This window comes from Pyrus communis, chromosome 11 (assembly GCF_041283825.1).
Source record: "Pyrus communis isolate YQ-2024b chromosome 11, ASM4128382v1, whole genome shotgun sequence".
Classification (NCBI taxonomy): domain Eukaryota; kingdom Viridiplantae; phylum Streptophyta; class Magnoliopsida; order Rosales; family Rosaceae; genus Pyrus; species Pyrus communis.
Window position 1 is genome coordinate 14,783,288 of NC_142575.1, and position 12,372 is coordinate 14,795,659.

At 35.5% G+C, this 12,372-nt stretch overlaps 1 protein-coding gene across 1 annotated transcript; it reads left to right on the plus strand.

The window, feature by feature from the left end:
* Positions 1-465: 465 nt before the first annotated feature.
* CLV3 (CLAVATA3) lies at positions 466-1,323 on the plus strand. Its single transcript, XM_068481380.2, has 3 exons — positions 466-619; positions 769-839; positions 983-1,323. The coding sequence occupies exons 1-3, from the start codon at positions 535-537 to the stop codon at positions 1,193-1,195; spliced, it is 369 nt and encodes a 122-aa protein (XP_068337481.1). The 5' UTR covers positions 466-534; the 3' UTR covers positions 1,196-1,323.
* Positions 1,324-12,372: the final 11,049 nt, after the last annotated feature.

The following is a 12,372-nucleotide window of genomic DNA, read 5'->3' on the forward strand; positions in this document are numbered from 1 at the left end:
AATAATTAATTAAAAATTGTTTTAAGCATAAGTTATTCATAGCAGTTTATGGAGACATTGACCTTATTTGAGTCATTTATACTACAATAATCTTGTTTTCTTGAAAATGTTTTTATGTGACTTAACCCTAAATATGCAGGTCACGAAAATTCTCAATTCTAATAAGAAATAACATTGAAAATTAAAAAGAAGAGCCGAGAAAGTAAAATGAGAAGTTTCATGTGAGAAGGTTACTAGCATCTGCATTAAATATTTGAAAAATCTGAATTGTGGAGTGACGTACGTGGCTGTGATGATACGATTGAAGACGGCGCTGTCCTACGTCACAGGGAGAAGATCTTATTAGCTGGCTACTAAAGCTAGTTAATCATTAATTTCTAGAGAAATGGCTGCATGAGCACGCGCATTCAGATTTTACAAGCCCTTATAAATTGAGTAATCCCCCCTCTCCAAAACTTCACAATTAATATTTCCAATTACCTCTCGCTATTCAGCTGCACATTAGGGTTTAATCTTAGCTAGGAAATCCAAAATATGGCATCAAGATCATCAGTGGCTTTTTGCTTGATTTTTCTTGTGGCTTCGTGCTTGATGCGGATAGAGGAAGCTGCTAGCACTGGTTTTTCTCTCTCACTGTCTCAGACGCAATACCATTTCCTTATGCATAATAGTTTCCTATATAATATGTATCTGATTTTCTATAAATTAAGCGAACTGCTGTAGATAAAATGGAGTTTTTTTTTTTTTTGTTCTTTCCCTGTTAAACAGAATGCAGGCGCACTGGCCATGGGTGCCTTGGTGGTGAGGAAGCTGGTTTCCGGGGAAATCAAAACAGAAAGGTACATCCACATTTTTTACTATTTCGATTTTTTCCCAAACAATTATAAATAAGATCTCTTCTATAATATTTATAGATTTAAATTATAAATTAAGTTAATTTCATCTGATCATGCTTCGTTTGTTGACGCATATACATGAACAGATGCTGGTTGCTGGGATCGAAGGAAAAAATAATGAGGTTGATGTTGGTACGAGTGGGAAGCTGCTGCAGGATGAAGAAGCTGACGGCGATGATGATATTATGAATGGCAAGAACAAGTTGGAGGTTGGGTCTGAGTTAAGGAAGGTTCCTTCTGGTCCTGACCCACTGCATCACAATGGAAATGCCCCCAAAAAGCCTCGCACTGATCCTTAAAAGTTAGGGTTTTCACATCGAGCGGTCGAGCAAGAGCTAGTTAGTTACGTCTATGTACAAGATCTTAGCTTGGTTACTTCATGCACTAGCTACCAACCAACGGTGACTTTTTGTGTTCAGGAAATGGGGGGCAGGGCATATATCACTATGTAAAATATGTTTTATTGTATGGGAACATATATATATCAATGCTCTGCATATTTTGGTAATATATATTTAGCCTTTAGTCACATTTTGTGCTCAACTTCTTGTTACTCTCTGTTTCTCTATAGGTCCTTATGATTTGTTTGGTTAATCATACAACAAATTATAGTTTTGTGTCAAAAATTAAAATTAACATGTTCACTACTACAACAAAACAAAGTCTTTTCCTAATAAGTAGATTAGTTGTATGAATTTTAAAACGTTATTACGTTTGATTTTGTGTTGATTTCATAAAAGTTTATGATGCTCTAAAGTATACAATACTTTTAACATTTTAGTTGCTCCATCTTCATTTTTATTTTTCTAATCAAACATAAAACAGTTGAAAAAAATCTGAATACTCCAAAACATTGTAAAAAATCTCTTATGTACAATACTTTTACCCAGAAGAATCATTTTGTGACATCAGATGGTGTAGCGCATGTCACATTTTCGCCCGTTTTGGGCTTCTCCTGGAGTTGACCCCTGATGAATTGAAAAGTTACGGTAACTGTCACTGTCAAAATTGACTATATGTTCTCAAGGCGTATTTACCGGATTGGAATAGAATCTTGGGATGGTGACATATAATCCCGTATCTTATTTTGGAGAAGGGTTTCAATAGAAATGTATACACACATATAGTGGTTCTGTGTCAATAATACGTAGTAAAAAATTAGTACATGATATTTTATTACTAGGGGTGAAATTTTTTATCGAATTACCATACCAACTAAATTACCAACTGTACCATACCAAAGTTGTATTAAAAAGTTTGTACCATTGGAAATGTTCGGTATAGTAAAGGTATTCAAAACCATTACTAGTAGTATATCGTACTGTAACACTACTATTAATATTATATCATTTAGTTATTCATTTATAAATAGGGAGTTTTAACGAAAAGTCTGCGGTATTGTTCGCTTAATGAAAAACCACATTTTTACACTAAAAAATCAATCCTGGTACTATTCACTTTACCCTTTATTTTGTCCTTATCGTTAAAACTCAAAGTTTTCAAACCCTTTTCATTAGTTTTCCTTTATATATATACTTAGGTATTTTATCATTATGTATGCACTTTATATTTTTTTTCCTAGTCATTTATCCAATCATCTCATCCTCTAACCTCTACTTTCCCAATAAAAAAACTTAAGCTTTCTTGTGCTGCGACTCTTCATCTTTTCACTCATCTAGCCATCGGCTTCATCTATGTTGCTCCCGATCCGGCAACTCTCTCTCGCTTCGCAGTCCATCTCATCTTCTCCTTCATCAAATTGGGATGTCTTTCTCCCTGGCTTTGTCTATCAAGTTATTTTTTGTACAATTTTAAAGAATGTAGAGATGAAATTTAGGAATCTTTGCACTATTTTTTTTAGGGATGTTGGATTCTTTCAGCCATTTTTCCATCTATTTACTTCTTGTTTCTTAAATGAATCTCTATAAAATCTCATAATTAAATAAAAAAGTTTTAGAAACCCAACGAAAGTGGCCAAAACACGTTTGGGTCTTGAATTGTGTCACATCCCGACCCGGGCCCGCACCACATCCATGGCTCGACTCCACCGTAACATGATATTGTCCGCTTTGGGCCCCGACCATGCCCTCATTGTTTTGTTTCTGGGAAATCACATGAGAACTTCCCAATGGGTCACCCATCCTGGGATTGCCCTTGCGCGAACTCGCTTAACTTCGGAGTTCCAATGAAACCCGAAGCCAGTGAGCTCCCAAAAGGCCTCGTGCTAGGTATAGATGGGAATATACATATAAGGCTTACATGATCCACTCCCCTGGGCGATGTGTGATGTTACAATCCACCCCCCCTTAGGGGCCCGACATCCTTGTCAACACACTTTTGGCCAGGGATTGGCTCTGATACCAAATTGCCACATCCCGGCCTGGGCTCCACCACATTCCGAGCTCGACTTCACCGTAGCACGATATTGTCCGCTTTGGGCCCTGAACATACTCTCATGGTTTTGTTTCTGGGAACTCAACTCCGAAGTTAAGCGAGTTCAGGCGAGAGCAATCCTAGGATGGGTGACTCACTAGGAAGTTCTTATGTGAGTTCCCAGAAACAAAACCGTGAGGGTGTGGTCGAGGCCCAAAACGGACAATATCGTGCTACAGTGAAGTCGAGCCTGGGATGTGACAAATTGGGTTGAAAAAAAAAAACAAAATTTGGCCCAAAACAAAGGGGTAATTACCATTACCATACCATGCCGAAATTCGATATACCGAAAGTTTGGCACAGTAATGGTAATAGATTTTGTCATACCAAAAGTGTATGGTAATTGGTACGTGGGTTTTGGTACGGTAATCGTACCAATACCACCCCTATATATTAATATATGAAACATCACAACTAAGTACTCGTGTCATAAAAGTTATCTGCTTCGTTTTGGCATTGCTATTTGCTAAGCAATTATCATTAATTTACATGCTAGAAAATCAATCAAACACTACTAGAAATTACTATTTGCTTGTCAAAATTTTGCTCGATAAACAAAATTTTGTCAACTAAAGTTACTTTGCCCGACAAAATAAAAAATTTGGTCGGATAAAAGCGGTCAACGTTTTGGGGTCTTTAGAGGCTTTAGGCGACGAAAAAAGTTACGTTGGGTAAAGAATTTTCATCAGGCAAGTTTTTCGCGCCAAGGGAAAAAAATGATGCATATTATGCCAACTTTTGCCCAATGAAAAGCAATTCGTCAGCATAGGTGAGTTTGTCCGATGAACCATTTTGTTGGGCAAACCGTATAATGCGTCAGGCAAAGATCAAGGATGACCTGTCAAAAACCCCACATACACCTTTTTTACTTAACGCCCTTCTTAACTTTGGCCGATGAACCCGTTCGTCGACCTAACCCCAATTCATTAAAACAAGTCGTGCGACCTCTTTGTCCTTCTCCTTTCTTTCTTCTTCCTTCCATACATTGCTGGTCCTTTCTACCAAAAACTATGCTCTCTCTCTTCGCTCATACCCATCTCATACCTATCTCATCCCACCTCATCACCCATCTCTCACTCTCCCTCCCCATATTAAGTTAAGGTTTGTTTTTCATCTCATATTGTTAAATATTTTTGTTAAATTGTATAATTTATTAATTTTCTTTCTTGCAAGTTTGTGATTGAATTGGAAGATAATTAAAGGAAAGGTATGTATCTTTTAATTTAATTTTTTTATGAAATTTTAATTTATTTAATAGTGATATAAATGAATGTTGTGATTGTGGGTTGTGCGAAATTTTGAGTTTGTGTTTTATTGAAACATATGTAGCTTAGGTGTATTAAATTTGTACAACATTAGCCTAAGAAATCACGGTGTGAAATTTATTGAAATTTCATAACCTTTATATGAAGTTAATTATGTTGACTAACTTCGTATAATAAAATCGTAAAACCTTATACTTGTTTGAGAGTATGTTGGAGTGTGCATAGATGTAGTACACACCTCTACGATCTAACTGATTCTTGAACTGTCCAGTTAGGATAGTTCGGGAGTGCAATAATATGTGTTTAAGGTTTGTGATAAATGTGGCTAAGTTTTGATCGGGAAAAATTCAGTTGTATCCCCTAATGTTCTTCAAGTGCATACTAGATATTTGTTTATAATATCTATGTTGCACATTTGGGAAACTCTAGGGAGATGCTATCGAATTTTTTACGTTGAAAATAGTTGCTTGAATCGCAAACCGTAACACACAAAGTGCACTTTTGAATGCGATGGGATCATCACCGAAGGCAGAAGGGGATGAATGATCATATATCAACTTTTCATGATCACTAAATTATTTAGAAACAGGCACAATGGACAAAGGGTGGATAAAGTCATGATAAAAGTTATGACGAATATTGGATGGGATCGACACATTTATTGGATTTTCAAGCAACTATGTCGGTGCTCATAATTGTATTAGGTGTCCATGCGTGAAATGTAACAACTGTGTTTGGATGACATTTGACAAAGTTCGATATCATTTGAACGAGAATGGAACAGAAAACACTTACTCGAATTTGACTTATTAACGAGAATCGCCAATTAAAGCGTCAACAACTTCTAACAACGGCATTAACCCCCTTAATCTGGCCGTGTTGATGATGACTAAGTGATAGACATATCGAATGATACTTACCCTAATGCTTAGCTCAAGATGGACGATGAGCCTCCATAGACCCTAAGAAATACAATAGATTGTTGAAAGTAGCTTAGGGAGAATTGTACTATAGTTGTCAAGATTTCTCGATCCTAACAGCCATTGTGCAGTTGATGTACATGAAAGTAGAGTGTACTATGACCAATCAGAATCATGATATGATGATGGAGATTATTAAACATATTATTCTGAAACCTAATGCATTGCCTGTAAATCATTCTACATCAAAGAAGATGTTGAACGATCTTGGGTTGGAATATCGAAAGATCCATGCATGCAAAAATAATTGTATATTGTTTTATGGTGAATTTAAGAAGCTAGACAATTGCCCCAAGTGCAATGAGTTGTAATATCGAAAAAACTAAATTCCTAACTAGGTGTTGCACCATTTTCCACTGAAGCCAAGATTACAAGAATAACATGTCAACTCACATTGCACGTAATATGAGGTGGCATAAGGACAAACATTTTGTTGATGATGTACTACAGCATCCGACATAATTTGATAAAATGTGTCTTGATTTTACGGCGCAGCGAAGAAATGTCAGATTAAGACTTCTTATCGACAACTTCAAACCGTTTGGACATTTTTCAAATGAGCACAACACTTGGCCGATGGTTGTCATGGAGATTCCTTATAATTTGCCCTCTAGTGATGCTTCAAAAAAATCAAAGATCATGAGTTTTTTTAATACTCGGGCCCAAGTCACCCAGTGATTCCATTGATGTTTATATACGGCTGTTGACTGGTGGGTTGATAGATTTATGGAAAAATGGTGTATGAACATACGACAAGTTCACTGAGAAAATGTTCACTATGTGAACAACAGTTATGTGGACAATTCATGATTTCCTAGCTTATGGTATCTTGTCGGGCTGGAGCATCAAAGGTTATATAGCATAGCTTATATCAGTGATTACACCTTGTCATTTTGGCACTCATGCTACTTGGGCCATCAAAGATGGCTCCTCTTCAATCATGACTGGCGTAGGGAGTCTAAAGCATTTAATGGGAAAACAAAGTTTTAGCTTAGATCAAGGGAATGGTCCGAAGATGAGATATTGTCCAAGTTGAATAGTCTCCAATTCGGGGAAAAGACCGAGACTAGTGGAACTGCTAAATTGGACGAGAAATAGTATTTTTTGAATTATACTGGCCGAAGTTGAAAATCAAACACATTGCAGTTCCCATGCATATTGAGAAGAACCTTTGTGAAAACGTGGTGGGAACGACTCCTTCTATCGAGGGAAAATTGAAGGACACCATGAAGAATTGTATTGGCACGAAAGAAGTGGGGATAAGGCTCAACCTGTGAGAGGAATGTGTCAATGGTAAATATAAGAAGAAACCGTCAATTATACTTTCAAACCAGAATGCAAGAAAGGTTCCTTAAGTGATTGCAAAGTGTGAAATTTCCAGATAGGCAAGCTGACAATAGATCAAGACATGTTAAAATGGACAGTGGCATGTTATTGGGTTTGAAGAGTTGTGATTGTCATGTGTTACTACAACGGCTCTTTTCCATTGGTATTTGACCTTACTTGGACAATAATGTTGCTGAGACGATAATATATTTCTCTTAGTTCTTCTTGCCATTATGTGCTGAAACGTTGCGAAAGTCAAACGTAGATGACATGAGCAAGGATATTATATATGTCCTATGCCAACTAGAGCAAATGTATCTATGGACATTTTTGCACGAGTATGGTTCACCTTCTAATACATATACCAGATGAAGCAAAGCTTGTTTGGTCGGTGCATAATCGTTAGATGTATCCAATTGAGAGGTAATCTTGTTAGTATGTTTGTTAATATTCTTTATCCAGAAATTGAAATAAAATTTCTCATAATGTTGTTTTTTTTACCTACTCATCTAGTACAAGCGGTTCGTCCGCAACAGGGCACAACCCGAAAAATCCATAGCGGAGGCAGTCATTGTATAAAAATCACTTAGGTTTTGTGCGATGTATCTTCTAAATGTTGAAACTTGCTTTAATAAGCGCCTGCGCAATGTTGATGGGATAAGCGAACCGAAAAACTATTTGTCTTTGCTCAACCTAGACGACCATTCAGCGAAGAACCTTTGTCTGAACCATTTAAAGGCATCGACTTGAAGGTGGCTCATTAGGTCATATTAAACAATTGCAATAATGTCTAGTTATTCCACAACAACATCAAGCATTGATGAAGACCCAATATCCTTCCAATCATGGGTTGAAACGGATAGACAATTGTTTCCGAGTTAGTTTGCCAAACATGTAAGTCTTTTTAATTTTAAATTAATTTGTTTTTGTTTGTTGAAGAAAACTTACATATATAGTGGTATTTGATTAAATTAGATGAGACAGTTGAGAGAAGATAAATCGCCTTTGTTCAACGAAGAACTATTGGAACTGGCATGTGGTCCCATAATAGCCAAAACGTGATTCATGACAATGGAATAATGCGATAAGTTGTACACTAAAACAGTGGAATATTTGTCCTGGGAAAAATGCAAACAGTTTTTTCTTCGGCAAAATTATAAGTATGGTTCAATTGTTATACGCAAACTGTAAGGAGGTTAAGTTGGAGGTTAAGATGTCCACATGTCATTGGTATGATACAAACCCAAATAACTCAGATAGTGTTATTGAAGATAATTTCTTATTATTCATCAACACAAACATTCGATGGTTTGAGGATGATCCCCACATCCTCGGAAGTATGACGAAACAAGTATTCTACCTTGATGATCCAAAGACGAGGGGGAAAGGGTTGGAAAGTAGTCCAATTCATACAATATATAAATATTTGCGACTTTCTAGGACCACAGAAGGATGATAATGATGATACATGAATTTGTTAACAGACACTATATTCTTTAGTTAAAAAATAAAGTATGCTAGACTGACTAGTCAAAGTCACCAGTCAACTAAGTTCAAATTTGTCATTAATCAAACACAAATCAATAAATCAAAATTAGCTTATTGTAAGTTTTCCTAATCAACAGTACTCCAGTTCAATACACATATTAACATCTAAAATAATCAATGTGGACTAGACATAGGAACTAGTCAACAAGTACAAATTCATCAGAACCAAAAACCCAGATTCAAGAAACAAACTTAGTAGACCAGTATGTTAGCCTAGTCAACAACAAGGCAATTAAATCTCACAATGCAGCAACATATAGTTAAGCACCTTTACATATCAGTTCATCAACTAAGTAGTTCATACAACATACCATATACATATCTAGATAGTAAGTTTAAGCATGAAGAAATACAAAAAGTTTTGATCGAAAAAATCCACCTCTGATTTAAAAATCAAGGACTGCACGGAGTACCATCCACTAGTGCAAATACCATATAAATTAATACATCAACTTCAATTCCTAAATCTAATCTATGAAGCAGCTTTACCTTTGTGCAACCTTACTTTGCACAAGATGAAGATGTCTTCAATCTTCATTAGAAGGCATCTCCAACCTTGAACTCTTCTCCTTGTGGCACCGAGACCAACACTCTCAATGCAAATGATATGATGGTGATGATAATGTGAAATCTAGATTCAAAAGACTAGTTAGTTTCTCTAGTCAAATAGTTAAAGGAAGAATCCAACATGAACCCAAAAATAGGTCTAAATGAAGACTTGAAACTTAAAGCTAGACCATGAAAACAATGCAAACCTATTCTCAATGATTAGTAGTTTAATGCATGAAAAACATTTTGGAAGCTAGGGTTCCATAAATAAAGGAGAGGCAAGCTCAAGAGCTTTGAATGCACTCTATCTCTTTAAAATTTAACTAGACAACCTAAGGACAAATAAGCCCTAGCAATTATTTTTAAGCAAAAGGATTGTTTGTTTTCAGCTAGCAAGTATAAGAAATACTTGTCAACCCAGAAAATGATCTGAATAGATCAACGGCTAAAAGCAATCCTTCTACAAAAAGGTGTCAGTCAGCCCATATGGGTAGTCTTAATTTGCATGCTCAACTAGCTAGAAAGTAGCAAGTAGTTTTGACCAGGCAACATCACTTATCAAAAGGCAGTAGAAATTTTAAATGTGAAATGCATATGCATGAACAATCCTTTGAAATGATGGCCTAAACCCTTCAGTAAATATTTCCAACAATAACAACCCCTTGTGCAAAGTATGTCCTAAACTAATTTGAGCATGTGTGGTAAATATTACATTTTTGACAAGAAAAACCAAACACAATCTCCCCCTTTCACTACAAGAAAATAAGGAATATGTGGCGGAATTAGTGGTGGCACCCAAAAAATCGTCATATATTACGAAAATCAGTGAAGAGATTTTAGAAAGCATCACATAAAAACTTTCACGGGACCTAGAATATTTTTTAGATTATATGCGTCACATATAACCTTCACATTTGTTACACATAAATGGGTAGGAATTTTTACCACCCAAATCAAAGTTTATTGGTAACGAATAATGCGTCACAGAATTTTAAAATAATGCGAGATGCTTACACGTGAGGCTAAAGATGCTTCACTAATTGTATAAAAAAAATATTCATAAAAGACAAAAATTAAAAATCAAATAAATGAAACTTTCTTTCATCTTCCATAAAGAAAAAGCCTACTTTCACGAAGCCCCCCTTCGTCTATCTGCACTTTTCACCCCGCTCCCTTCATCTCCCTCTGTTGTGCATAATCCAATGGTTTCCATCATTGGCGACCACCACCTCCCCTTTGTCTCCCTCTCTTGCCCACTCTTAATTTTTTTTATGCACTTTTTTCCCTATTGCACTCTGATTTGTCTCACTTCCCTTACTCACTCTCTCCCTCAACACCCAGATACTTGCATCTTCAGGTACTTGGTGGTTGTAGTCGAGTAAGGTCTTTTTTCATCTTAATTTTGTTTTAGGTTATGCACATAAACTTTTGAGTGAATGAACTATGGAAATTTCCAAACTTATAACCCGAAAATCCAATTCAATTGACATGATAATTGCATTTCGTTTTGGCAAATTAGTTGAATTAATTCCCTAAGTGTTGAAATGTAATGCTAATTTTGATTCTTACATCATTTTCGGATAGGCTTTTTTATTTTTATTTTTTTTTTATCAAAAACATGAATCGGTGATATCATCAAAAACATGAATCAGTGATATCAAAAATTGTGAGGTTTTGGAGGTTGTGAGGAAAGATACCAACGACTTTTATACTTTCATCTCAACAATTTGTACTTGAATTATATTTCATTTTATCAAAGCATCTTTCCTAATTATAATTTTTTGTAGCCACGAGTAGCTAGGGCTCGAGTCTTAACTGAGTCTATAAACAGAGAATATGTTTTTAATATACAATGAAGAGAAATGCTCTCAAGCATAAAGAAGCACCAAGCTTAAAGAGTTAAATGCTATGTTCTACCTCATATTATGAATACTCATGATTTTACAGGCAAAAAGGATCTCAATATACGCAATTCATTTTTTTTTTCATGGGTAAATGTTGGCATAAAAAATAATTCATTTTTACTACATCTTTGTCACAAAGGTACTTGATTCTCAATTTTATCGTCAAATTCGAAGTGAGAAATTCTTGTATGCATTTAGCCATTGTGGGAGGGTTTGACGAAGTATGCATCCATTAGTGTGACTATGAGAGCAAATAAAGCTTCTATCAACTAGTTTCGTCAACTTGGAAAAGGAGAATAAAGAGTTGCAAAAGAATTGGAAAAAGAAAAAAAGATTTGAAAAAGAAGAATGATATTCTAATATCACAAGTGAAAGCTCTTTTAGCAAAGTAGGGGCAAGGCATCAACAACTCTATAGGTACTGATGATGATCTTTAAAATGTCGGGGGTGCATATGCTGAAATGGAAAACCTTGATACAGATGAAGACTAATTTAGATTACAAAGTCTTTTACTGTTAGTTTTAGTCATGAACATGGTAGAAGGTTTTTGTTAGCTCCTCAGTGTCTTAGACTTCTCTTTTATTAGCATCTCGATATGTATAGAGGAGTTGGTGCCCTTCACGATGAATTGCCATTGAGCTGAGATGGGACACCAAGATTTAAATTTTTTTTTGAGATTTTTATGTTAGTATGTGAAATGTACAATTGGTGTATGTACTTGATGTATGTGCCTAAGTAGTTCATTAATGAAAATGCAATTAAATGAAGCATTGCCTTGTATTTGACATGAATTGTAATTTCATATTATAAACAGGAAATATTTATTGGTCTGTCACATATATTTCCAAAATAGGTATTTTATTTTGACATAAGTGACCTAGGTTACGCCAAAAATGAAAGAAAAATGTGACATGTTCAGTGTCACTTATCTATTTCATAAGTGACAAAATATATAGGTCACATAATTTACTTTTTTTTTTTTTTTGCGATGTCTTCTCCGTCACAATCCCCTATTTTCGTTAGTTGAAACTAGTATTAAGTGACGAAGGCAATGTCATGTATGCTAAAAATATATGACAATTTTAAAATTCATGATGTAGACTTTCTGTAACGGCTCATAGGTGACGCTGGCAGTGACGCTGTAAAAGCATCACATATTATCAAATGTGATCCATTTTTACTTTCTGTGATGAATATTTGTTGTCACATAAGCCCTATTTTCTTGTAGTGTTTGACTTTCCTTGATAAAATACCTTAAGCCTAAAACTAATTCACTCATTCACACTCAAGAGAAGGTCCAAGGAATGAAACCTTCACAAAAACAACTCTTGACAAGAACAAGTGAAATGTATCATGGGTATAGCAATTTCAAGGAATGTAACACATAAAATTTATTATATAACACATGGAAGTTAAATTTTCTTGCCCATTTTGTTATGGCAAGACAAAGGAAGAAGGTGGAATATCGCCA